Here is a 24,763-nt window from a genome sequence, read left to right as displayed (position 1 = left end):
GAATTTGTTATGCAAATGAAAATCTATTCTTGTTTTATTTGGATCGTAAATGTATCTTTAAAATGGGGGGAGGGAGGTTTTTCAAAACAAATTTTTGTTGTGGTGTTCCATATGGGCAATTCTCTGGGGATGTCATGTAGCGTGTGACAGTCACTTTGATGCCAATAAAAAATTAACCACGAAATATTTTGAATTTAAACCAAATACATTTTAAAGAAGAAAGATCAAGGAACACTATGAAATTATTTGCATTAAAATATTCCTTCACGTTTAGTTACAATCGAAAGTTAAGCAGGAAGTCAAAAAAGTAACTTCTATTGGTGTCGCGTGCGAAAGTCTTGGTTTTTTTTTTATATATCTTGAAAACGAAAAATGTCCCAAAGTCAGCCCTAGCACATATTTTAGTGCTAATCAAGACCTTTAATTTGAGCATAGTGCCAAAAGAAAAGAAGTACTAGAAGATAGTTGTTTTCACCTGCAAAGCAAACGAACGTCGCGTGCGACAGCAGAGAATTGCCCATATCTAATCATCAGCATTTTTTAAGAGTCTTGTGCAACGGTTGCATAGTACAAGCTACCTAAAATAAAAAAAATAATAAAAATAAAATTAAAATAAAATAAACAGTGTTACATTGTATATAGTGACTAATAATGATGACAGATCCCTAATCATACCGAACAACATGTCGTTTATTAAGTTTGTCGTTTTAATAATTAATATATATTAAAACTGGCTAATCATCTGCTAATCAGTGACTTGACCCTATTAATAATTCAAGGCTCTTGCTTGACTGAAAACATTGTGAGGGCGAAGGCCCTTTTTCCCACAATAATACCACTGGACTATCAGATAGCAGTAATCTGGTTGCGTTAGGCCTATAAAAACGTTTGGCTTAAAATAAAATTCCACAGTCCGAAAATAGTCGTTAAAATTAAGTCTACCCAGGCGATTCTACTCATCTCCTTGCTGGCTTTGTTCCATACCAAAGCAATTCCTGGATCCGATGAGCACCAATCGGAATTGCCGACACATTCGTACTCCTCCTTTTGAAGAATACAAGGAATTAAGATTTTTTGAGAGTCGGTACTCAATTAATATTCAAATATAATAATATAGGTAAATGAAACACGAAAAGATGAGTTGTATTATAATTTCTTTTATTTATTTATTTAGTTATGTGTATATATATGTATATATACGTATCGTACAAAATGTTCAAACAACAAAAAATATATATATATATATTTTTATATATTTTGTTATAATGTTGTGTATGAATTTTTTAGCGTTCGTTCCTCATTTACTTAATTAAACATCTTGTTGTCTGTTGATTTGACTTTGTTGATTTGTTTAGATTTATTTTTATTTTATTTGTGTTATGTAAGTTACATGAAGTTAGCATTTTGCGATGTTTGCTAGTGTTGTAATTGGTAAAAATTTATTTCTCGTTCACTTTTCTACGATTGTTTCCTCTAACTGCTTACTAATTTCGGTTAGTTTTTGTTTCAATTTATTGCGGTTGCTAAGAGTAGAATTGCTATTTAATCTTGGCTTACTCGATCAGTTTCGTCTTTAATCATAGCGTATATTTATTTAATTTATATCTGTGTGTATATATATTTAGATGCTTTATGACGTATGCTAATGCTAACTCTTGCTTGTATAAATTCTCGTTTTAGTGTTGCTTTTGGTTTAATCGTAATTCAAACAATTCTTTGTCTTTGTCTTTATGGGCGTTTTAAAATGCATATCAAAGTTCTTAATTAGGTTTAGAGCAGTAATTAATTAAGTTCTCAACTCGATCTCTTCATATTGTTATTCATTCATTTACTTTTGTTATGTTTTTTGTTTTTGAGGAGTTACAAATATTGTTTGTCCATTTTCATATTCTTCGTTTAGTGTAAATCTTTGACTGCTTACGGTATTAGTGCTAAAAATTATGTGTTAAGTTTATCTTTAGCTTTAAAGGTATATTAAACGTAATCTTTACTTTAACTGTTAAACATTACTCTCGTTTGTATTTTTGTATTTCTATTTGCTTCTTTGCAGCGACTGCTGGTCGCGGTTAACTCTGGTTTAGCTTGTCGGTCAAGTCGGTTTTATTTTTATTTTTGTGTGTTGTATTTTTGGGGGAATATCGCAAACAAAGTGGTTGGGATTTAGGAATCCGGAGCAGGACAACACAACAATTGTTACTCCCGGCTTTTGGGACTGGGAGCGAGGGAAGTTTGATTATTTACTTGTATATTTACAAAGTGCTGAGCCTGTTTTCGGGCCGCACTCCGAAAAACAATGCCGAATAGTCCGAAGGAAAACACCAAACCGAAACGACGGTACATTCTTATGTAAATTTTTTTTGCTTTATTTTCAAATTAATTTACAACTTTCGCGTTTTTTCAGCTCTTGCAAGGTACAAAAAAAAAGTATTATTTTTAAAAGCTTGTGAGGGAACAAGGGTCATATTAAGAAAGGATAAACGCTTTTCGCTTACGTACACTCTGGATGCAAAGAAAAATCGAAACACACAAACAACAATTAAATTTATACAATTCTTTTGCTTTTTCATACTTTTTCGTCTTATACAAAGGTTATCTACAAAGAAATCAGATTTGATAAATCAATATTGGTAAAGTAAGAGTACAAATTGGGCGAAGAAATTCGGAGTTGCTTATAAATGAAACAGATAAAAAGGAACAGAAAAAATGAATGTGGGGATATCGAAGTAAAAATCATAGTTTGGTCTGCGACATAGACTTCTTTTTCTTCTTCGTCAGCTACATAAGATCTGTGTAGTTGATGGCTCTTCTGTATGTTATATGTATATAAAGTTGCTTGTTGCTGTTATTGTTATTACTTCTGCGCATTTCTTCTAGTTCATCTTAAACGATTGGATTGCTTCGCTGTTTGATTTCTTCTTTTACGTACGTAGTTGGTGTTCTGCTTCTCTGCGATTTGTTTTTTATATTGTTAGATCTGTTGTTGGTGTTTTTCTCATAAGGTATACATGTTCAATAATTGGTTTCGGTATTTGTTGTTGTAGTTGTTGTTGTTTTTTCTTCGTTTTTTCTCTTTTTTTTTGTTTGTTTGCTATATAAACTGTATAAATTGCCTGCCTGCTACGCTGAACGTTTTGTCAAAAAAGTTTTTGTTTTCGATTTTTGCTTTGTTTTTCGAGTTTTTTCTTTTTTTGCATTGTTTTCATTTTTTTGTTTTGTTTTACTTGTTTTTGTTTCGTTTACTATTTATACCTTAATGGTAGAACTTTTGTTTTGTTTTTGTTTTGTTGGTTTATATGCATTACTTCTTAACTAACAAATAGCAGCGTGCATACAACTGCTGTACATGAATCGCACATAAACGTATATATACTATATATATAGGCCATATGCACGAGACTAAAGTTTATCGCTGCTTAGGGACTAACATTTATAGACTTTCCATTGTTTGTTGCGGATGTTCTTGCTGCAGAGAGTAAGAAAGGTTGCTTGGTTGTTGCTTGGCGTTGTTACTGATGTTGCTGTTGCTGTTGCGGTTTGCTCTCGCTGTTGCTAATGTTGCTGTGCTGATGTTGCTGCTGCTACTGCTGCTGCTGCTGTTAAGTTGCTTGCTGACTGACACTGGACACTGACACAGAGACACAGAGGCCAGCCTGTTGTTTCATCTTCATCGTTCTTGTAATGTAGTACATATCTTTCGTATATAATAGGTATGTAGCGTAGTGTTATTAATTAATGTATGTGTTTATATATGCATGCTGCTGATGCGATGCTCCATCTCTTCCACCTCCTCATCCTCCTTCTCTTTCTCCTTCTCCCTCTATCTCGCGCACACCAAAATATCATATCAGGCATTTTATATTGCGGACCGACTCCTGCCCTCTAGTTATCGCCGTTGTGATTGACATTCTGCTGCAGCTCCTTCAGCTTCTCCTCGCGCGGCTTGGCGTTGCCAAAGATCGAGGCCGATTGCTTGGTCTCGGCCACCGCGTTTATGGGCGCGGCAATGGTCCGTGGCTTCAGCTGCAGGCGTGGCCGCTCATTATCGTCTGCAGATATAAAATGAATGGGAGAGTTAGTGATAGATTTAGTTACCTTAATATTAGAAAACCTTTAGGGGCTTAAAAACGTAGTGTTTATAATTATAATAATTAAAAATGGTCTGGTATCAAAAATATTTAGTTGATTTTACCTTGATTCACAATTAGTTAGCTTTAGAACCACTTTTAGAAGAGTTCAAATCAAGGAAATAGCAAATCAAACATTAACGGCCTTAGAAGAATAATAACTTAAGGTTTTTATATTACTGTTCTATTATTCTATTTAATTGCAAATAAAGAGAATAGTTATTAATTTTGAAAACTTACACTTTTGAGCATTATTTTTGATATTACGTTTGCTTACAGTTTAGGTATTTCTTTTCTATCAGCTTTAGTTTTGATATTTTAAAAGAACTTTATAACCAACTTAAGAGCTTGTTTTTTTTTAACATTTCTTTTGTAGTATTTATTATATTTTTTAAAATTTACTACTTCTAAAGAATTTCTTTTACGCTTCCTAATAATATAAAATCAAACATTAACGGCCTTAGATGAATAATAACTTAAGGTTTTTATATTACTGTTCTATTATTCTATTTAATTACAAATTAAGAGAATAGTTAATAATTTTGAAAACTATAACTGTTGAGCATTATTTTTTGATATTATGTTTGCTTACAGTTTTGGTATTTCCTTCCTAAGCTTTAGTTTTGATATTTTAAAAGGACTTCATAACCAACTTAAGAGCTTGTTTTTTTTAAAATTTCTTTTGTAGTATTTATTATATAATTTTTTAAAATTTACTACTTCTAAAGAATTTCTTTTACGCTTCCTAATAATATATATTTCTCTGAAAACTAGAAACTCACCAATGGCGCCCATGGAGGAACCACCACCGCCGACGCCCAAGCCGCCAGATCCGCCGGATCCGCCGCCCAGGCCGCCCATTCCGCCGCCGCCGCTGGGACGTTCGCTCTGCTGCTGGTTGGGATTGTAGTGGGTGCGCTCGCGGTCACGGTGCCGGCTGAAGTTGTTGTAGCGATCGCCGTCGCGCGACTGATTGCCATAGCTGCCTTCCCGCTGTCCGCGTTCGCGATCCTGGTTGCGATCGAACCGATCGTCGTTGTTGAAATTGCCGTACCGACCCCGATTGGCCGGCCGATCTGCAAGGGAAGCAACTGGATTAGCACATGTCGGCCAGGCGGAAACCTGCTTAGAGTTCTAAGGCTCAGCATGCTGGCTAAATGCTAAATGCAGTTCAAAGTATAAAGCGTGCGGGTGGAAAGTCGTTTCAAATCTATCAACGTGTGTGCTTAGGCTACTGATACAAGGGGCTAGGCTAAACGGTGTGGAAGGGTGGGTCGTTTTCGATAATCGCAAATTAGGCAAGGAAAAGTAAGCAATAGGCGTTTTAGCTTAGCAATCTGATAAGAAAAATCAGGATTTCATTAGGGGGATTCCCTAAACTGTTGAATTGCTGAATTGTTGAATTTTGGTCAGCTGTTAATCAGCTGTTCCATACAAAGTCAACTTTCAGAAATTTCAGCAATTCAACAGCCTCAAGGCTGATGAAAATTTTGTTGAATTGCTGAAAAGCCAGAGTTGTCACCTTTTTTTAAAAGTCGTGGCAACTCTGTAAAATTTTAGTATCAAAAGTACGCATTATTTATTTAAAAATCAATTTAGAAAGCATATTTGTGGTTCTTTTTACCTCGGTAACACTTTTAGACAGTAACTAGCAATAATAAATCAAATTTTACATGCTTTAAGTTCCGTGAAACTTTTCAACAAATAACAGCTGTTTGAAAATTCAACAGGAACCTTTTTGGGTCGTTCCCTTAATTGCTGAAATTTTTTGATGAATTTTCAACAATTCAGCAATTCAACAGTTTAGGGAATCCCCCTATTGTTTTAACCAAGTCTGAGATTATCGATGTTTTCGATATTTTTACAATATCGATTCGATGATAAATCGCAAAACTGCTCTACCAAAAAGTCATTGTATAGATCTTTTACAGAGCAATTCTCCATATAAATTTAAAAATGAAAGTATACTAAGTTAAATTTTTACAAATTTATCAACATTTTTTTCAAGTGCTAATCAAAAATGAAAACTAAATTTAGTTATAGTCACAGTTACATAGTTAAATGAGCTAAATAAATATTTGTTTAAAATAAATTCTTGAATTTTTTATATTACAAATAAGGAAGAACCCTTAAAAGCCTTGCGAAAACCCTAGTTTTGACCCACCCATAAGAAACTGGCAAGGAAAAGTAAAGCAAAACCAACTCAGGATCAGCATGAAGAACCGCAGGAGAACAAAGAAGGAATAGAAACGAAAATGGAAACGGAAACGGTAACAGAAGGGGAGATTCTAGGATCAGTTTCGAGAACTTTGGCATGGATATGTCTTCCTGCCATGCGACCGAATTCGAATCGAATTAGTACTTGGTGTTTTTGAATCATGATCGGAGGCGGAATCAGAATCGTAATACGTAATCAGAATCAACTACTTTTTGGCGGCACTACGAGGGATGCAGCTACGTGTTTTTGGTTGGTTGATTGATTGATTGGTTGGTTGGTTGGTTGGTTGGACGGCAGATAAAAATGCTTTACCATTGTATCCTCTATTCATGCCACCGCCGGAGCCCGCGCCGCTGCCGCCGCCGCCGCGACTTCTATCATTGTGACCACCATAACTATCATTGTACGAACCTCTACTATCGCCGCGATTACCCGATCCGCCGCCGCCTTCGCGACCGCCGCCAGTGCCAGGACCTCCCCGGCTGTAGGACTGACTGCTGCCGCCTTGGCGGGGTGGGCCGCGCTTCTGGAAGTCTCTGCCGTCGCCGCGGGTCATGCCGCCGTTGCCGCCGCCGCCAACACCGCCACCAGGGCTGTAAGAAAAGGTCCAGGAATGTGATTAGCTCATTTGGCAAATGATAAGGAAACGATTTGGAGGCCGTGGGGGAAACGTATTCAAGGGTTTTCTTCCCTCTACAATTTCCCACTGACGATGTACCAATTCGAAGGCCTGGCTTTGCTTACCGATCATTTTTCCGACGACCGTCGGCAATATCGATGCGCAGCGGCGCCGACAGGTCGTCCAGTTTGATCCGACCATCGCATTCTAGCGCCCGCTGCAGATTCTCCAGCGTCTCGAACTCCACGTAGCAGAAGCCTTTGAACTGATCCGTTTCGCGATCCTTTACCAGCCGCACGTTCTTCACCTCAAAGTCCTGGAATATTTTGATCACATCGCCCTGCACCAGGCCTTGCGGCAGGTTGCCGACGAATGCGATAAAGGGCGGTTCCGTGGGCAACTGCTTGGTTGGCCGATCTCCACCGAATCCGCCTCTGAAATGGTTGAGGAATGGTTCGTTAATAGGGCTTTTTTGATTGGCTTTTGAGTAGGAAACAGTAACAAATTTCTAAGCAAAAAAAAAACTTATGTTTTATATTATATAGGAAAAAACGTTAGTTTCGTGATAATATGGGTTAAACTAAGGATCCTATTTATAAGTCATTGTTTTCGTGTAAGTACTAAGGAATCTTGGAATATTTCTGCATAATAATAATGGATCGACAATGGCTTTTCGGTTAAAACTATGGATCCTGTCTATCAGTCGTTGTTTTTGTATATGTACGAAAAGATTCTGGAAGATTTCTGCATAGTAATAATGGATTGGTTAAAACTATGGATCCTATCTAAGGAATCCTATGCTATCCTATTTAAAGGAATCTTGGAATATTTCTGGATAATAATAATGGATCGACAATGGCTTTTCGGTTAAAACTATGGATCCTATCTATCAGTCGTTGTTTTTCTATATATGTACTAAAAGATTCTGGAAGATTTCTGCATAGTAACTGTGGATCCTATCTTAAGAATCCTATGCTATCCTATTCTAAGGAATCCTGGAAGATTTCTGCATAATAATAATGGATAATACTGGCTCTTGTTAAGAGTATTTTGAACAAGTTCACTACAATGCATTTAATACATGATTTCTAAGAAATGAATGCTGATGCTAAAAAGACAAAGTCCTTAGAAACTTGCGTTAAGGATTTCAGGATCTACATCCTGTCGACCGAAATAACCGAAACTAGTAATTCTCAATGTTCCATTGTTCGGAACCTTGAAACCGAGAATCCAATTAATGGGGGTGTGTCTGCGTCTTCTTCTTGATTGCGACTGTGGGGGCGGCAGGCAGAGGGCGCCACCACCACCCCCTGAGGAAGAGGAGAGGGAAAAGGAGAAGGCAAAACGCACATGGCTGGAATATCTGGGTAATGCTGGCTCGGATTCGGATTCCGATTCCGATTCCCGGCGAACAGTCAACAAAGATGCAGGCACAAATGACAACAACAACAAATGCGGGGGGACAGGTGTCATGTGGGGGGAAATCGCGCGCGCTTTTTGGCAAAAACTGCATTCTGCATGGATTTTGCATCTATTTTCGGAATCTTTTCTTTTCTCTTCTTTTTTTTTGATTGGGTGGGGGGTTAATTTAAAATCCGCCGGTGCGCTGCTGGTGCTGCAGTCGACGCCGAAGCCGGCAGCGACGCCGACGCCGGCAGCAGCAGAGTTTTCCGAAAAGAAAAACAACGCAGGCGGTGGAATCGAATCGACAGAAAAAAAAAACCGAAAAAGAATGTTGGAAAAAAAAACACGCACACTGTCCCGCACACACACACGCACACAAACACTCACGCGCACTCACACAAAGGCGGCGCCGACCAACGACCGACACGTACACAGCATACATATACGTTTTGGTGCGCGAGTGTGCGAGCGGCGAGGCGAGAGCGTGCGCGTGTGTTGGTGGGCTGGTGTTGCCTTTTTTTGCCCAAACCCCAAAAACCGCGTGCATTATTACACATTTTGGCCGGATTGTCGGCCCTCGCGCAAACCGATCGCCCCGCGGCCACTTTCACCATCACCGGCGCCCTGCGGACCACAAGTAGCGCTCGCGATTGCAAAAATAATTAATAATATTTACCTAGCGTGTTCATAACCACCTCTTCCAGCCATGTTTTTTTTTTTTCAAATGAGCGAATCCGTGGGGATGGGATGGGAAAAACATCGATGCATCGAGCATGTTTTTGTTGATATCGATTTGTTGACATCGAGGTTTTGCCATCGCTGAGAAGGAGTTACCTTACCGGCAGATCGGTCAAACATATCGACTTAGCGGAGACACCTTCCTTCGATAACTTAAATAATAATTAGCTTATTATTATAATGATGATTAAGTCAAAAGTATATTGTTAATTTGTCCTACGGAACACTTTAAGCGTAATAAAAAGCTTTTCTTATCCAAGAAATAAATCCAGATTTGGCGGGAAAAAAGCGGAATTGGCAGCCCTGCTTAGTGCACCTAATCAGCTGCCAAAGTACAAACTCCCATATTTTATATTACTAAATTTAATCGTATATTAAGCCATGGCGGAGGACAACTGCATTTTCTGCAAAATATCCAGTGGCCAGGAGCCCACAAGTGTTTTGGAAATGGAAACCGATGAGTTTGTCATCTTTAAGGACATCAAGCCCGCTTCCCAGCACCATTATTTGGCTGTAACCAAAAAGCACTACATCAGCCTAAAGGATCTGGACAAATCCCACGATCCCTTGGGTAAGAGCAACAGGAATGTTATCAATATATATTTATTCAACATTATTTCTAGTCTCACGGATGGAGAGCGGCTTGAAGGAGTTCCTAACTGGCAAGGGAATTTCCGTCCAGGATGCGCTTTTTGGGTTCCACCTGCCGCCGTTCATAACGGTAAAACACCTTCACATGCATGCCATTGCCCCACGATCGGAAATGGGCTTCCTATCGCGATTAATCTTCAGACCTTCCGTTTGGTTCAAAACCGTACGTAGTGTCTGGCCAATTTAATTAGTCATATCTCTTATCCGATTTAATCAATTTCAGGCCGACGAGGCGCGGGCTTACCTTTCCCAAGTAGAAAGCTCGCAGTGAACTGGGATTACAATAAATAGATCATTTGTAGATAAAGTCGTGGTTGATCTAATAAATAAAGCCAAACCATTTTTGATTATATTAAAATTGGGACCTTTTGTCATATTACTTGACGTATGTTTCATATGTACATACCTAAAGATATCCTTGTAAATGTTTCTTGACTTTGGTTTTCTTTCTTGTTCTAATTATTGATATATTATTTTTCAATCTTTATCTTTCAATTAATTATAAAGAAACATAATTATCTAAAATATTGATTATATTAAAATTGGAAACTTTTCATTACTTGCCATATGTTTCATATGCACCTAAAGATATCCTTGTAAATTTTGCTTGATTTTGGTTTTTTTCTGGTTCTAATTAAAATAAATATGTGTGTTACTTATTCAATCTTTATCTTTCAATTATTTATAAAGATTAAAAACATAATTATCTAAAAATATTAAATATTTTATATCATACAGCCATTAACTATCGCTTAAATGTGCTGCTTCAGAAGGTCACACTGCAAAGGTCGGTAGTATATCGATAGGTAAACATATGTTTTATGTTCGATAAGTAAATAAAACATTTTTAAATGGATTTTGCTAAACAATTAACAACGTGCTACTGATATTTCGTAGTTACTTGGACTCGGGGCAATGGAGTCTATAAAGGAGGAGTTCCTGGACGAAGACCAGCTCGTGGAAGAAGTATTCGATTTGCCAGAAGACGACGAAGTTGAAGAAGTATTCTATGATTTTGACTGCCAAGTTAAGGAGGAGTTTATTAAAGAGCCCCGTAGTTATCAGTTCCAAGTCAAGAAGGAAATCCCTGAGAAGGAGGTCTCTATCGTATCATCTTTAGACAGTGGGACGTTCCATAATGCCGTAGAATTCGAAGTCAAGAAAGAGCCAACCGAATCCCAGCCGTTTTTGGACCAAATAAAGACCGAGCCCGCTGAATTCATCAGCATAACAGAAGGTTCCCCAGAACAGTCCACTATTCATGATGATAAGGACCTTGAAAACCTTGATTTGGTTGAAGAAATGGTGCCCGTCCAGTGTTCCCACTGCCCGAAGATCTTTGCGAACGATAAATGGCTTCAGAAGCACCTGCGGGACCTTCAAAATCCCTACAAATGCGATCGGTGTCCCAGGACCTTTAGCAAAAAAGGGAATTTTCGTCGACACCAGCAGAAGCATGATGACGATTGGGAATACTCGTGTCCCCACTGTCCGCTAGTTGTGAAATCGAAGGTGAATTTGGAGCGACACATGAAAATCCACACGGGGGAATGGCTGCCCTTTAAGTGCGATCACTGCCCGATGGCCTACGGAAGTCTTCGGTGGCTGACGAGGCACATGCTGAGTCACGACCTGTACCAGTGCTCCCACTGCCTGGAGGTCATGCCATCCAGATGGGACCTGGATGAGCACCTTCTGAGTCACACGAAGGTCACCACCAGCCACCAGTGCGCCGTCTGTCCGTTGGCCTTTGCCAGGCGCGGCGATCTCAGGAGGCACATGCTCAAGCACTCGACAGAAACAGCCTTCGCCTGTGCCCACTGCCCCCTGAAGTTCCGCCTGCGGGCCAACCTGTTGGACCACCAGCTAGGGCGGCACACCTCGGAGCCGCAGTTCAAGTGCTCCAGCTGCCCGATAGCCTTCCTACTTCAGGTTGATCTGGCGCAGCATATGCGGGACCACGCGAACGACCGCCGCTACAAGTGCTCCTTCTGCCCGAAAACTTTTGCGCAGGCTGCCAGTCTAAGGAAGCACTCGATAGCGCACATGGCTTTGGAGAAAAGCGCTTAGCTGGTTTATGCATAAGAAAGACGCTACGACGCTTAAGGTTTAATGACTTAAAAGAGCTGCTGAAGCAGCACAATCGTAGTTTATAAGATAGTAATACGAATTGAATGGTTTTCGTTTATTAATAAAATTAAATAATAAAACTAATTAAATTTAAATTTTCAACAATTACTTAAACCGTCAGTTTCAATTGTTAATTGTATTAAATGTTAGATATATTCTTAATATTGTTTATGTGACTAGTGCATTAATTTCTAAGGAAATCCTTGTAGCACCAGGAAATAAGAAAGAAATGAGTAAGAATTAATAGTAATTGAAGAGAAATGGCTAGAAATCTTTATAAATTCTATTGTGTAAATTCTTACTAATGGAAAATGAATTTAATTTTTACAGTCAGTTAAAAGATTTTTGGAGGGAAAGTAAGAACTTTTAAAATTTGGAATACCTTTAACGGTCTACCGGTCGATACCAATCGATATCTTGCCCCGCCTCGGCAGTGTGACCAGACCAGCGGCGTGCCGCTTATCGATAGCCGGCGGGCGGCAATCGATATCTCGCCATTGCAATACTGTACGCCTCTTCTTCTTCTTGCGCCCGCTCGGCAGAAATTGTACACGTTTTTCTTTTCGAAAAGTGCATTTTGCCCGTTTTTCGGCCACAGACCAACAGACCAACGATTCGAAGATGGCCCTCACGTCGCGCTTCTACAACGAGCGGTATCCGGAGATCGAGGATGTCGTCATGGTGAACGTGCTGTCGATCGCCGAGATGGGCGCCTACGTCCATCTGCTGGAGTACAACAACATCGAGGGCATGATCCTGCTCTCGGAGCTCTCCCGCCGCCGCATCCGCTCCATCAACAAGCTGATCCGCGTCGGCAAGACCGAGCCGGTGGTGGTCATCCGTGTGGACAAGGAGAAGGGCTACATCGATCTCTCCAAGCGTCGCGTTTCGCCCGAGGACGTCGAGAAGTGCACGGAGCGCTTTGCCAAGGCGAAGGCCATCAACTCGCTGCTCCGCCATGTAGCCGACATTCTCGGCTACGAGGGCAACGAGAAGCTGGAGGAGCTCTACCAGAAGACCGCCTGGTACTTCGAGAAGAAGTACAACAGCAAGACGGTCGCCTACGACATCTTCAAGCAGTCGGTCACCGATCCGTCCGTCTTCGACGAGTGCAACCTGGACGCGGAGACCAAGGAGGTGCTGCTGAGCAACATCAAGCGCAAGCTGGTCTCGCCCACCGTCAAGATCCGTGCGGACATCGAGTGCTCCTGCTACGGCTACGAGGGCATCGACGCCGTCAAGGCCTCGCTCACCAAGGGCCTGGAGCTGAGCACCGAGGAGCTGCCCATCCGCATCAACCTGATAGCGCCGCCTCTGTGAGTTGATCTCTGATTGATTGAGTATCCCTCCAGGGGCTTTTCTGGATAGTTATTCGTATTATGTAGCATGGGCGGAACACTCCAGAGTTCCCTGTTCCTCTATTGAGTCCAAAATCGAATTATAATATTACTAATACTTGGTTTATGATGTGTGTAGGCTAACTCTTGGCTTAAATCCTTCGTTAAATTGTTTGAGTGGTCTTTCTAGAAACAGATTTTTGTTTAAAATCATGAAATTTAGCTGCTTTAGAGGGCTAATTAAATAGTTTTTTGGCTTATGTAGTGCTAAATTCAATTTATTGCAATAGTTTTTGCTAACTACCGTATTAAGTTCAAGATCTTGCAAGATCTATGCTCTGTTTTTCTCCGATTTATGCGAAATCGTGTTCAAGCTACGTTTGCGTTATGTTGGGTTCATATGATGTAATTTAAACATTTTAAATGAAATGGCTTATAAAAAGATTTATCTTACTTTAGAGAACTTAGGAGTACAAAGTATAGGAGTTAAGATTATAAGAAATCATAAATTAAAATGATTTAATTGAATTAATGACTTGGGCAGACAGTTTGTAAAATTTTATTTTATTTTATATAAAGCAAACTTAAAGTTAAATCTATAAGCTAACTGAGATTGAGAGCTCTAGCAGCTAAGGCCTTCAGCTCGTCTGAGGTGTTGATTTAGATACATTTTTATTTTTATTATTTGAATTTAGATTTTGAGCTTAATTTGGGTTTTTTCGAGGTGTCGATTTAGATACATTTTTATTTATTATTTAAAATTTATTTGGGCTTTTTCAAGAAATGGGATGATTTTAATGATGTTAGTTTGTAAAATACATATGTATCTTTCGCTAGAAAAGACCTATGAATTCTGTTTAAAATGTGGTATATAAACTCCTTTAAATATCAGTTTTGGCAATTTTGTAAGTTGTAATTATTTTCATAAGTGAGAATTGTTTTCCTAAAACTGTAGATGTGTCTTCTTGCATAAATTAGTTATTGTTTCATAATTAAAATGAATTATTGGCTCAATTAACTAATATCCGCATTCAACCCTTTGCAGCTATGTGATGACCACGTCCACCACCAAGAAGACAGACGGCCTGAAGGCCCTGGAGGTGGCCATCGAGAACATACGCGCCAAGATCATCGAGTACGAGGGCGAGTTCAAGGTGATCATGGCGCCCAAGCTGGTCACGGCCATCGACGAGGCGGATCTGGCCCGCCGCCTGGAGCGGGCCGAGGCCGAGAACGCACAGGTGGCCGGCGACGACGACGAGGAGGATGGCGCCGACCAGGAGGGCATGCAGTTCGATCCGGAGAAGGAGTTCAACCACAAGGGCTCGGCGGCGGCGGCCGGTCGCACGAACGACGAGGATGACGAGGAGGAGGAGGATTAGCGTAGCCAGCGTAGACGGACACAACTATAGCAACTGTAACAAATGATTAAACGATTTTTTGCTAAAATAAATCCAGACATGTGCTTTTGTCCGGTAGAAACAGCTAATTTTATAATTTATATACAGTAAACAGTATACATAACATAACGAATGCTATTAAAGAGGAGGCGAGAAATCAAAATGCGCTCGTTCATCTTTCCTTTTCAAATCCAAAACAATACTCTCGACCTTTTATTGACCCAATTCAGTTTAGCTTGACAGAGCCTTAATACTAGTTCAAATTGTGTATAAATGTTTTTAAATGTGTATAATTGTAATATATTTTAATAGTCAGGCGTACTTAATTCCGTTTTTTGTTTATGTTTTTTCTTGTATTTCTCTTGCAATACAGTTAATGTTTTCGTTGATGCGGCTTGGTTCCATCACCGTCCAGTTTGTCCAATTACTTTCCTTCCTTTTCGCTTAGTTAATAATAGATTAAATCGCCTACTCGATCCTCCACTCAATATTCTCTAGAAAAAACCAACCCTGGCTCTGTTTTAAAAATTAGATATTGTACATCGTAACAAACGATTCGTATAAAAAAGTGGCTTCAGTTTATAAAAATTTCACTAAATTAGAAAGGTTTTCGTTTCGGTTTTCATTGCTTATTTGTTGTTTCTGTTCTGTGTGTGTGTTTTACCCTCTAACTGATCATTTACTTGACTTTAGATGTGGCGTGGCTAAGTTTTTGGTATTGCTCGGAGTATTTCGTCATCATCATCCTATTGCAATCCGGTTTCTGGCTGTGGGGAGTTCTGCTCGAGTACTAGGGATCCTCGTCTAGCCGCGTTCAGCTGAGCTCTGCGCCCGAGGCGGCTGCATTGCGGTTGAGCAGCACGGAGCTGGCGGCCTGCTTGTTGCCGCCGCACAGCCGCAGCACGGTGAGCACATCGCTGCGCGGATAGCCGAGGGCCATGAGATCGGTGACGTCCTGCTCGGTGAATCGGTCCAGCGGCTGAATGGTATTGGGTCCGCCGCCAGCTCCACTTAAGCCGCCGCCACTTTCCCTCTTGCTCTGCTCGATGGCATTGGCAATGGCCTCCTGCTCCATCGATTCCTCCGAGTTCCCTGTGAGCCGGGCGCTGACCGGCAGCTCGCTCTCCGGCAGAAACGGCGTCGTTGTGCCGGTGGTGCCGATAATCAGCAGATTCCGCTGCAAGTCAATGAGGCACTGCAAGGGATAATCAGTTGTCAGTCTGCAAAGTCTTCAAAGCAAATCCCATGTAGGGTAGTGTTGGCTTGCTCATGAGTGAGTGAACAAAACTGAACTAAACTGAGTGAGTGAACAGGTTCCTTCGAACTTGTTCTTTATTGTACACTTGTTCATTTTTGCTCACTTTCTCCTTTTTGTTCACTTGCTCAGTTTTGCTCTCTTACTTACTCTTTTCTGTTCACTTGCTCAGTTGCTCTCTTGCTGTTTTTGGCACAAAAAGTATTTTTTTTACTTTTAGGATGCATTTTGCACACGGTTTTACAGACAATGAGCTGTTTTCTCAGAGCAGAACAAATGAGCAAGTGAACAAGTGAACAAGTGAACAAGTGAACCAGTGAACAAGTGAAAAAGTGAACAAGTGAGCAAGTGAACAAGTAAACAAGTGAGCAAGTGAGCAAGTGAACAAGTGAGCAAGTGAACAAGTGAACAAATGAACAACTGAGCAAGTGAACACAAGTGAAAAAGTGAACAAATGAACAAGTGAGCAAGTGAACAAGTGAACAAATGAACAACTGAGCAAGTGAACACAAGTGAAAAAGTAAACAAGTGAACAAATGAACAAGTGAGCAAGTGAACAAGTGAGCAAGCGAACAAGTGAGCAAATGAGCAAGTGAACAAGTGAGCAAGTGAAAAAGTAAACAAGTGAGTAAGTGAACAAGTAAGCAAACTGAGTGGGTTGACTCATTGTTCACCCAAATGAGCAGTTTTTACCCAACACTAATGTAGGGCCCCACCTGATGTCGCTTCAACATGTCCAGGCCGAGCAACATGTCCATCGGCTGCTGGCCCAGCACCGTGAAGCTGGACGTTAGATGATCGTTCTCGATCTGCAGCTGCACCATGTGAATCCTGCCCAGAATGGGCTGTGTGCCCACGCCCTTGGCCACTCCGTTCCAGCGCGTGTCTATCAGCCGGTTGACGTGGCACCGCTCGGCGCAGTCCTTGCTCATGATCGTCGTCTGGGCGCCCGAGTCCACGAAGGCCTTCACCGGATAGCCATTCACCTTGCAGTTGATGTAGCTACACAAAACACAGATGGCATTTAATCTATTGGTTTTAAAACCAGTTAATAGTTAAGCGGGGAGATACATATAGAACTGTAATTTTTTCAAGTTTTTCGTGATTTTTTTTAACCAATGAGGAATTGTGCTGGGATTTCGTAACTTGGCATGTTGATTACATTGTTCTTATATTATTTTAACCAATTTTTATTTTGCTTTTAAATTTTTAAAAACGACGGCCGTGGGAATTTTTTTGTCGGGCTATATTAAAAAAAAAAAATAATGCAGAAACTGTCTGAACCTAACTTACAAAGAATATCTCAAAAACCATGGTTGTGGCACTCTTTCAGAGTTAAAAATCTGTTTTTTTCATAATTTTTTTTTGTTGTTTTTGGCTATCAAAAAATATTTAAACGTACAAAATTCTACATTAAGTAGGTTCAGACAGTGGGCAATTTAATAACAAACATTTCTGTAAAAGCAGTATGATAATCGAGGCATTTAAAGGCATTTAAAGTAAAGTAATGGGTGCCGTCATCCTGGTATAACTTCCAAAATAGTTCGAATTTCTTCGTGAAACTTTCATGACACATTCTTAGAGAGTTATTCTACCAATTTAAGGAATAAAAAAAATTGAATTTTTATTTTTTCTACACGTATCTCCCCCCTTAATAGTAGTACTCACAGCATGGTCACCGTGCCGAAGATCTCCGGATTGTACTCAATGGCCGCCGCCATGTTGTCCTGGATGTTCTTCTGCTTGATCTCCTCGGCAATCAGCCGTTGCGTCTCCTCGTCGAAGGGATCGGCGTTCAGCATGCGCATGCGGTGCTCGTTGCGTCGCTTTCGCTCCGAAATGTGCTCGCGGAGCAGGCGGGCGAAGGTCTCCTGGTCGCCGGAATCGATGGCCTCCGCCAGACGGGGATTGTACTGCCGGAGCAGCGACAGCGTCTCGGGACTGGACAGGAACATCTGACGCACTGTCGCCGGGTCGTCGTCGAAGTTCACGTTGAACTCGTCGGTCATGGGGATGTCTGTGAGGTTGTTGAACTGCTGCTGCTGCTGCAGCTGCGCTCCCAGCTGCTGCTGGGCGCTCCTCGAGGGCGGACTGCCGCCCGAACTCGTGCCCGGCACTGCGATGCTGCTGAAGTCCAGCGTGCTGATCGCCGGGTTCGCACCACCTGAAAGTAGCGAGGGCATGTAGATTGGATTAGATACAATTTCTTTCTTAAATCGAATCCATAATATTATAGTTTTTAAGTTACTCCGAAGATTTGCAGGGTCTAGGGGTGTATACATTTAAGATTACATACACTTTCTTTGTAGGAAAATAATATTTTGTCTTTGATTTGTGTAAAACATCTTTAATGGAATCTATAATATTAAAGTTTTTTTTAAGTTACTCTAAAGATTTGCAGGGTGTAGAGCTTGCATATAGATTAGATTATCTTAGATACACTTACTTTGTAGGAAAGGGATATTTTGTCCTTGAATCTATAATATTATAGTTTTTAAGTTACTCTGAATATTTGTAGGGTGTAGATGCTTGTAGATTAAATTATATACACTTTCTTTGTAGGAAAGGGACATTTTGTTCTCGATTTATCTAAATATAGTTTTTTAGTTTGTACAAGAAACATGTTAAAAACAAAAAAAGTCTTTATTAGAATTGTTCAATATATAAAATATACATATATCTAAATTTTAAAACCCTTTAATGGAATCTATTCTATTTTAGTTTTTAAGTTACTCTGAAGATTTGCTGGGTGTAGAGCTTGCATATAGGAAAGGGACATTTTTTCCTTGATTTATCTAAACACATTAAATGGAATCTATAATATTATAGTTCTTAAGTCACTTGGAACATTTGTACAGCAAAAATGTTGAAAAGTTACAAAAAAGTCTTCATTTGATTTATTAAATATATAAAATATATATAATATATGGTAAAAAGAACTCAAAGATCTAAGTTATAATCCCTCTTCGCAAAAGAATCCCAAATAAATGAAGCAGTATGAAAAAGAGGGAGCAAGCAGTACTCCATATCCATTATCTTCAAAAACAATAAAATGTGGAAAATTTTTAATAATTCCTATTTAAGAGATTACCGAAATAAGTACGAAGAGATTTATGTACATATGTATATTGATATGGCTCCATAAATGGGTGTTTTTACATAATCTGTCGATGATCTAATATAAACAAAATATTAATCTTCAAAGTTTTAAGCTGAAATAACTTATTATTACTATTACTAATAAGTACATACATATGTACTGACTAATATACTTTTGATTTGACTGTTTACATAGATTTATCTTTAAAATATATCCATTAATATACGAACGAAAAAAAAATGGATCTTATGCTATGGAGTCCAAAGTATGTACATACATATGTACATATGTATGCTTGTATACAGTTTGTGCTGTGCAATGGTAAAATCAGATCAAAAATTGTTCACCGCCCACACCTGTCTGCAGTCGCAAAAATACATACATACATAGATACGCACATAGTATAACAACATTTCTATATCACGATCCCATTCCAATGGACAAACTGACAAGGCCAAATGCGCATGCAGGGGTCAACAAAACAGGCGGCCGAAGGGGGGGCAGGTGAGGTGGGCGGATCCGTGACTTGGAGGCAGAGCACCTGCTGCTGCTCCTCCACTTCCATTGCCTTCCCTCTACCCCCCCTCTCTCTCTATCTCTCCCACTGCCGCTGCAGTGGAAACAGATAAGCCACTTCCACTTCCAGTGTTCCCGTTCCCCTGTTTGTTATTTTGGAATTTGCCAAAAGAAAGGCAGGCGAAACAAGGCGTTTATTTTTAACACCAACTGCGCCGCAAAAAGATTTCCTCTGCGCTTTTCCAAAACACTAAAAAAATGCAAACAAAAAAACCAGGCAAATATTCAGAGTTCAAATTTCACCACACCGTGAAAACTTTTTAGCTTTCTATGCATTTTTATAAATCAAATATTACCACAAGAATAATACATATATAAAATGATTAACCAAATTAAATTTCATCATCTCAAAATGCTAATTAATTTCTCGAATGTCGGTTTCCAATATCAATAATATCAACAGGAAATCACTTCGCATGTGTGTATAAGTGATTATGGGTTAACCAATTCCCCCCGACTAACTCTCCACCCCAAAAAAAAAAAACTCCACTAAAGATCCGCCCCTGTCCCCGCCAGACGTGACCCACTTAAGGGTTAATGGCTCTCCCCGCTCTCACCGCTTCCAGTTCCATCTCCAATTCCAATTCCAATTCCGATTCCGATTCTCTCACCTGACCGATTGGCGCTCCTGCGTCGTTCCAGCATGATGAAGTCGCCATCACCGACGCCGCACTGCTGCAGCGTCTGTTTGTCGCTGGAGAGCTCGCGTCCGTTGAAGATGAGCACTATGTGGGCCACCTCGGCACCGATCTCCATCGCGCAGAGGGCCTTGAGATTCTCCAGCTCCAGATCCTGGGCCACGTCCAAGCAGAAGACCTTGTCATCGCTGGTGGTCACTGTGATTTTCATTGCCGCTGCCGCTGTTCTCCGGGGGGTGGATGGTGATCTCTTTGTGGGATCGGCTCTGTGGGTGGTGGTGGGTCTCTAATCTCTGCTAACCGTTCTTTATCTTCGCCTGGCCGATGGGTGTGCTGATATTCTGCTGGTCGCTTATTGTTTTGACACAACAACGAAAACGCCGCCTCCACACGACAGGGTTGCAAGCGGCGCGTTATCGGTACTCTTAGCTTACTCTGCCTATCGATGTTTGCGGGGGTGGCTAAGGTCAATTCATATTTCTTTTTGGGCTCGGTGCTCCGAAACGGGAAGTTACAGATAATTTGGAGAGGCTCTTGAAACTTTCTCATTTAATGTGACATATATCGCAAAGGGTTCTATAGAGAATAGGGAAAAAACTACCTAAATATTTCGTTTTAAAATAACTATCGTCTATTTTATTTATGGTTTGTGGTTACATTTTTCAGTTAAATAGAGATGGGAATAGTGGTAACTCATCGATATTAAATAGTGCAGAATGTAGTTATGTTTGCAATACAATACAAAAAATACAATACAATATACGTTTTAAAATTCCTGTAAATATTTTTTTAAATTATTACAATTAATTACATTAATTAGCACTAAAAGCACTAAGAAAAATTAAATGCGCAACATTTTACCGATACTAGCCACTCGCGATATCGATGTATATCGATGACTCATGTTGTGCCATCGCTGATACGAAAATTTATTGTATTTACTTTATTCAATTGGACCAACTTGCAGCGTGTGGACGAGTCAAGGAGCTTTCCGAGGAGCCAGCCGATCCCACAGAGAAACCAGATAAGCCGCCATGTCCACGCAGCCAGCGGAGAATGAGGAGAGTGCGGCGGCCAAGTCCAAGCGACCTTCAGGTGAAAACCCAGTTTGATTCCCACTCTCACTCCCACTCCTACTCCACAATCACACACACTCACATACGCACAAGCACAAGCACACGCACACTTGTGCGCGTAACAAGTGATAAGGAGAATGACTAATTTCCAATGGCAAATCGATTTTTGGGGCCAATCCTTGGCCGCCCTGCATAAACCATGAGGTCACGCCTGGTCACTCCCGCTCACGTTCTCCGCCCACTCCTACCGCCCATCCACAGATTCGGCCTTCAAGCAGCAGCGCCTGCCCGCCTGGCAGCCCGTCCTCACCGCCCGCACCGTCCTGCCCACATTCTTCGTGATCGGGGTGCTCTTCATACCCATCGGCGTGGTCCTGCTGCACCTGAGCAACACCGCCAACGAGCTGATCATCGACTACACCAAGTGCAGGCCCTCCGGCGGCAACGCCACCTGCGCCGAGTACCTGGAGGCCAACGCTGGCGGCCAGTGCACCTGCCAGGTGCCCTTCGTCCTGCCCACGGACTTCAATGTGAGTTGGGGGATCTAGAGACCCTGGGTTTGCCCTAAAGTGCTTTTAATTCATCATCATAGCACAGGACTCCGAGCTTAAGTATAATTTAACTTGGGTATTTTGTTCCCACGATGTTTTCATAATCTTAAAATGTTTTATCAAAGCACTTTTGTACTTTATGAAGTGAATAATGTAGGTAGTGTGCCTAATCGCACATGTTTTTTTAACTTTTTGAAAGGAATATTAAAAATATTAAATTCAATAGCATTTATTGTATTTACTGAGTAAATACAAATAACAACTTTCTGAAATTAATACCCTTAAATTTCTTGTATTTACTGAGTAAAACCTGAGCTTAAGTATAATTTAACTTGGCTTCTGTTTCCACATTGTTTTCATAATCTTAAAATGTTTTATTAAAGTACTTTTGTACTTTATAAAGTTAATAATTTAGGTAGTGTGAGAGCAATGTGTTCCTAAGCGCACATGTTTAGTTTTTTTTTATAAAAAACCTATTTCATTTGGGCTTTTTAAAACTTTCTGAAATTAATACCCTTAAATTTCTTGTATTTACTGAGTAAAACCTGAGCTTAAGTATAATTTAACTTGAGTATTCTGTTCTACACATTGTTTTCATAATATTAAAATGTTTTATCAAAGCACTTTTGTACTTTATGAAGTGAATAATGCAGGTAGTGTGCCTAGTCGCACATGTTTTTTTAACTTTCTGAAAGAAATACCCTTAAATCTATTATATTCAATAGCATATCTTGTATTTACTGAGTAAAATCCTGAGTTTAAGTATAATTTAACTTGGATATTCTGTTCCACACATTGTTTTCATAATCCAAAAAGGTTTTATCACAGCACTTTTGTACTTTATGAAGTGAATAATGTATTGTTAACCGCACATGTTTTAATTTTTTTATAAAAAAACCTATTAAATTTGCGTTTTTTTTTTAATTTTCTAAAATTAATACCGTCAAATAAATTAAATTTAAAAGCATTTCTTGTATTTACTGAGCAAAATACGATATTTCCCTCTGCTCTTGATTATAATATTTTAAAATCAATAGTTCTTGAGATGAATAATAACACTGCTTCAAATCTTAAGCCTTATTTCCCATTAAAAAGTATTAATCATGTTAAGATTTAAGTTTTTCGAGATGACCTAAACGTTTTGGTTTCTTTCGAAGGGCGTGGTGTACATGTACTACGGACTGACCAACTACTACCAGAACCACCGTCGCTATGTGAAGTCACGGGACGACGAGCAGCTGCTGGGTCACCTGTCGCAAACGCCCAGCACGGACTGCGCCCCCTTCGCCTACGATCCGGAGTCCGGGAAGCCCATCGCGCCATGCGGCGCCATTGCCAACTCGCTGTTCAATGGTGCGAAATGACCATGCCCCCTTTTGCTGCCCTTCAACAGCAACCTTAATTGTGTTTCCTTCTTCCAGACACGCTGACCCTGATGCAGGCCGGCACCGAGATCAAGCTGCTAAAGACGGGCATCGCCTGGCCGTCGGACAAGCGCGTCAAGTTTCGCAATCCCGAGGGCAATCTCAACGTCTCCCTCAAGGACTTCTCGAAGCCCATGTTCTGGCAGAAGGGCCTGGCCGAGCTGGACCCGGAGAATCCGGAGAACAACGGCTTCCAGAACGAGGATCTGATCGTGTGGATGCGCACAGCCGCTCTGCCCAGCTTCCGGAAGCTATATCGCCGGCTCAACCAGACGGACAGCACCTATGCGAATGGTCTGAAGGCCGGCAATTATACGCTGCATATCACGTACCGTAAGTACTGATGCATTTTGGATGATCTATTTCCTTATATTCCTCTTTTATTTGCCCCTTTAGAATATCCAGTGGTCTCGTTCGACGGCACCAAGCGCATGATCCTGTCCACCACCTCCGTGCTGGGTGGCAAGAACCCCTTCCTGGGCATTGCGTACATTGTCGTGGGCGCCATTTGCATCACACTGGGCCTGGCCCTGCTTTTTATCCACATGCGATGCAATCGCAGGTGAGTTCATCGCGAATATCGCTCGTTCATCCCTCATTACCATCATCCTTCCTGCCTTATCCCTACATCCACAGCATAGTAGTGCATTAAGAGTCGAGAAATTCATAGCCCATTGAAGCCGCATTCCTTCTCATGGCCAAATTAGCTTTGCCCGGTGCGCGATAAGTACGTTTGACATTTAAGTAGCGTTTGATAGTAGTCCTTATCGGGCACTGGCCAAAATGATTGACAACGCTCCCCAAGGGCTCTTGAACTAATCAAAGTCTTATTTCTGTTCCCCCAGCAGCAACATGGAGATGATCAACGTGAACCCGCACACGCAGTACTCCTAGACCGAGCAGACCGTCAGTATTCCGGGCCGCTTCACTTAGCTTTAGTAGATCCATCTGTTTAAGCCTTATCAGCATAAAATAGTTTCTATCGACCAAACGGCACTCGACTGTTCTCTTCTTTATGTTAACTAACTGTGTGCATTTGGCCATCCGATGAGCCGATGGTCGTGCCTCTTGTTGATTCTACTTCTTTTTGTCTTCATGCGTGCACCCGACAAAACATTTGTGATTCTTTTATATAACTTATTCTGCACACCAAACACACCTATGGGCGCCACACGAATTTCCACCATTGCTTTACAAACTGCAAAGTAATACTTTGTGCCTGACCTAATCTGTATTGCCTTTTACTACGTTTATACGCGCAAATAAACACTGTTAATGGCAGAGCTCTCTCGTTTTATTGCCAAGAAAATCAGGTAAATGGGCCTACTTTCGTTATGGGCTTGTGCTCTAAATTATATTGCGAAAATGTAATGTAATCTTTATTTTATTAGTTAAATATTTAACCGATTATTACAAAAAAATTGGAGCAGAATTGATCAAAACAAATTAGTTAAATTTATATTTTTACCAAAAACTCCGATTCTTATTTTCAACCCAATTTTTTTTATTTTACTCCAAATAT

At 40.5% G+C, this 24,763-nt stretch overlaps 6 protein-coding genes across 10 annotated transcripts; 4 read left to right on the top strand and 2 right to left on the bottom strand.

Moving 5' to 3' along the window:
• Nucleotides 1–2,339: 2,339 nt before the first annotated feature.
• Nucleotides 2,340–9,151, bottom strand: eIF4H1 (eukaryotic translation initiation factor 4H1). The gene is made up of 5 exons (XM_017144215.3): nucleotides 9,042–9,151; nucleotides 7,087–7,395; nucleotides 6,754–6,935; nucleotides 4,907–5,200; nucleotides 2,340–4,046 (listed from the first exon to the last, which is right to left on the bottom strand). The coding sequence occupies exons 1-5, from the start codon at nucleotides 9,071–9,073 to the stop codon at nucleotides 3,880–3,882; spliced, it is 984 nt and encodes a 327-aa protein (XP_016999704.1). The 5' UTR covers nucleotides 9,074–9,151; the 3' UTR covers nucleotides 2,340–3,879.
• A 153-nt stretch (nucleotides 9,152–9,304) lies between these two features.
• Nucleotides 9,305–10,092, top strand: LOC108059122 (adenosine 5'-monophosphoramidase HINT3). The gene is made up of 3 exons (XM_017144212.2): nucleotides 9,305–9,674; nucleotides 9,727–9,917; nucleotides 9,978–10,092. Exons 1-3 carry the CDS (start codon nucleotides 9,485–9,487, stop codon nucleotides 10,023–10,025), a joined length of 429 nt encoding a protein of 142 aa, XP_016999701.1. The 5' UTR covers nucleotides 9,305–9,484; the 3' UTR covers nucleotides 10,026–10,092.
• A 577-nt stretch (nucleotides 10,093–10,669) lies between these two features.
• Nucleotides 10,670–11,824, top strand: LOC108059121 (zinc finger protein 28-like). The gene has a single exon (XM_017144211.2). The coding sequence runs from the start codon at nucleotides 10,670–10,672 to the stop codon at nucleotides 11,822–11,824; it is 1,155 nt and encodes a 384-aa protein (XP_016999700.2).
• Nucleotides 11,825–12,393: 569 nt separating this feature from the next.
• Nucleotides 12,394–14,703, top strand: eIF2alpha (eukaryotic translation initiation factor 2 subunit alpha). Its single transcript, XM_017144220.3, has 2 exons — nucleotides 12,394–13,200; nucleotides 14,267–14,703. Exons 1-2 carry the CDS (start codon nucleotides 12,506–12,508, stop codon nucleotides 14,601–14,603), a joined length of 1,032 nt encoding a protein of 343 aa, XP_016999709.1. The 5' UTR covers nucleotides 12,394–12,505; the 3' UTR covers nucleotides 14,604–14,703.
• A 95-nt stretch (nucleotides 14,704–14,798) lies between these two features.
• On the bottom strand, nucleotides 14,799–20,749 carry rngo (DNA damage inducible 1 homolog rngo). Of its 2 annotated transcripts, none has more exons than XM_070218357.1 (4): nucleotides 20,110–20,749; nucleotides 17,545–18,040; nucleotides 16,593–16,878; nucleotides 14,799–15,816 (listed from the first exon to the last, which is right to left on the bottom strand). In XM_070218357.1, exons 1-4 carry the CDS (start codon nucleotides 20,399–20,401, stop codon nucleotides 15,436–15,438), a joined length of 1,455 nt encoding a protein of 484 aa, XP_070074458.1. In that variant the 5' UTR covers nucleotides 20,402–20,749; the 3' UTR covers nucleotides 14,799–15,435. The 2 variants fall into 2 exon arrangements, with proteins under 2 accessions (XP_070074458.1, XP_016999708.1); XM_017144219.3 differs by having other exon boundaries at nucleotides 20,164–20,747.
• Nucleotides 20,750–21,108: 359 nt separating this feature from the next.
• On the top strand, nucleotides 21,109–24,522 carry Cdc50 (cell cycle control protein 50A). 4 transcript variants are annotated; one of them, XR_001770001.3, is made up of 7 exons: nucleotides 21,109–21,285; nucleotides 21,528–21,796; nucleotides 22,975–23,170; nucleotides 23,239–23,574; nucleotides 23,638–23,803; nucleotides 23,878–23,968; nucleotides 24,090–24,522. XR_001770001.3 is itself a non-coding variant. In XM_017144227.3 (6 exons), the coding sequence occupies exons 1-6, from the start codon at nucleotides 21,225–21,227 to the stop codon at nucleotides 24,133–24,135; spliced, it is 1,074 nt and encodes a 357-aa protein (XP_016999716.2). In that variant the 5' UTR covers nucleotides 21,109–21,224; the 3' UTR covers nucleotides 24,136–24,522. The 4 variants fall into 4 exon arrangements, 2 of the variants coding, with proteins under 2 accessions (XP_016999716.2, XP_016999714.2); XR_001770000.3 differs by having other exon boundaries at nucleotides 24,087–24,522; XM_017144227.3 differs by lacking the exon at nucleotides 23,878–23,968.
• Nucleotides 24,523–24,763: the final 241 nt, after the last annotated feature.

Source organism: Drosophila takahashii, chromosome X, assembly GCF_030179915.1.
Source record: "Drosophila takahashii strain IR98-3 E-12201 chromosome X, DtakHiC1v2, whole genome shotgun sequence".
NCBI classification, from domain to species: Eukaryota; Metazoa; Arthropoda; class Insecta; order Diptera; family Drosophilidae; genus Drosophila; species Drosophila takahashii.
This window is presented reverse-complemented; position numbering and strand designations above follow the sequence as displayed.

Bases quoted from the DNA above. Each gene is read 5' to 3' on its own strand.
- eIF4H1 (XM_017144215.3), bottom strand. From the start codon at position 9,073: ATGGCTGGAAGAGGTGGTTATGAACACGCTAG. The intron at 5,201-6,753 runs GTTCGTACAATG...CTTCCCTTGCAG, and splicing joins TAATCGCGGCGATAGTAGAG to ATCGGCCGGCCAATCGGGGT. The intron at 4,047-4,906 runs GTGAGTTTCTAG...TTATATCTGCAG, and splicing joins TTCCTCCATGGGCGCCATTG to ACGATAATGAGCGGCCACGC.
- LOC108059122 (XM_017144212.2), top strand. From the start codon at position 9,485: ATGGCGGAGGACAACTGCATTTTCTGCAAAATATCCAGTGGCCAGGAG. The intron at 9,675-9,726 runs GTAAGAGCAACA...CATTATTTCTAG, and splicing joins CAAATCCCACGATCCCTTGG to TCTCACGGATGGAGAGCGGC. The intron at 9,918-9,977 runs GTACGTAGTGTC...AATCAATTTCAG, and splicing joins CTTCCGTTTGGTTCAAAACC to GCCGACGAGGCGCGGGCTTA.
- LOC108059121 (XM_017144211.2), top strand. From the start codon at position 10,670: ATGGAGTCTATAAAGGAGGAGTTCCTGGACGAAGACCAGCTCGTGGAA.
- eIF2alpha (XM_017144220.3), top strand. From the start codon at position 12,506: ATGGCCCTCACGTCGCGCTTCTACAACGAGCGGTATCCGGAGATCGAG. The intron at 13,201-14,266 runs GTGAGTTGATCT...AACCCTTTGCAG, and splicing joins AACCTGATAGCGCCGCCTCT to CTATGTGATGACCACGTCCA.
- rngo (XM_070218357.1), bottom strand. From the start codon at position 20,401: ATGAAAATCACAGTGACCACCAGCGATGACAAGGTCTTCTGCTTGGAC. The intron at 16,879-17,544 runs GTGAGTACTACT...TGTTTTGTGTAG, and splicing joins TTCGGCACGGTGACCATGCT to CTACATCAACTGCAAGGTGA. The intron at 15,817-16,592 runs GTGGGGCCCTAC...TATCCCTTGCAG, and splicing joins ACATGTTGAAGCGACATCAG to TGCCTCATTGACTTGCAGCG.
- Cdc50 (XM_017144225.3), top strand. From the start codon at position 21,225: ATGTCCACGCAGCCAGCGGAGAATGAGGAGAGTGCGGCGGCCAAGTCC. The intron at 21,286-21,527 runs GTGAAAACCCAG...GCCCATCCACAG, and splicing joins CAAGTCCAAGCGACCTTCAG to ATTCGGCCTTCAAGCAGCAG. The intron at 23,171-23,238 runs GTGCGAAATGAC...TCCTTCTTCCAG, and splicing joins TGCCAACTCGCTGTTCAATG to ACACGCTGACCCTGATGCAG.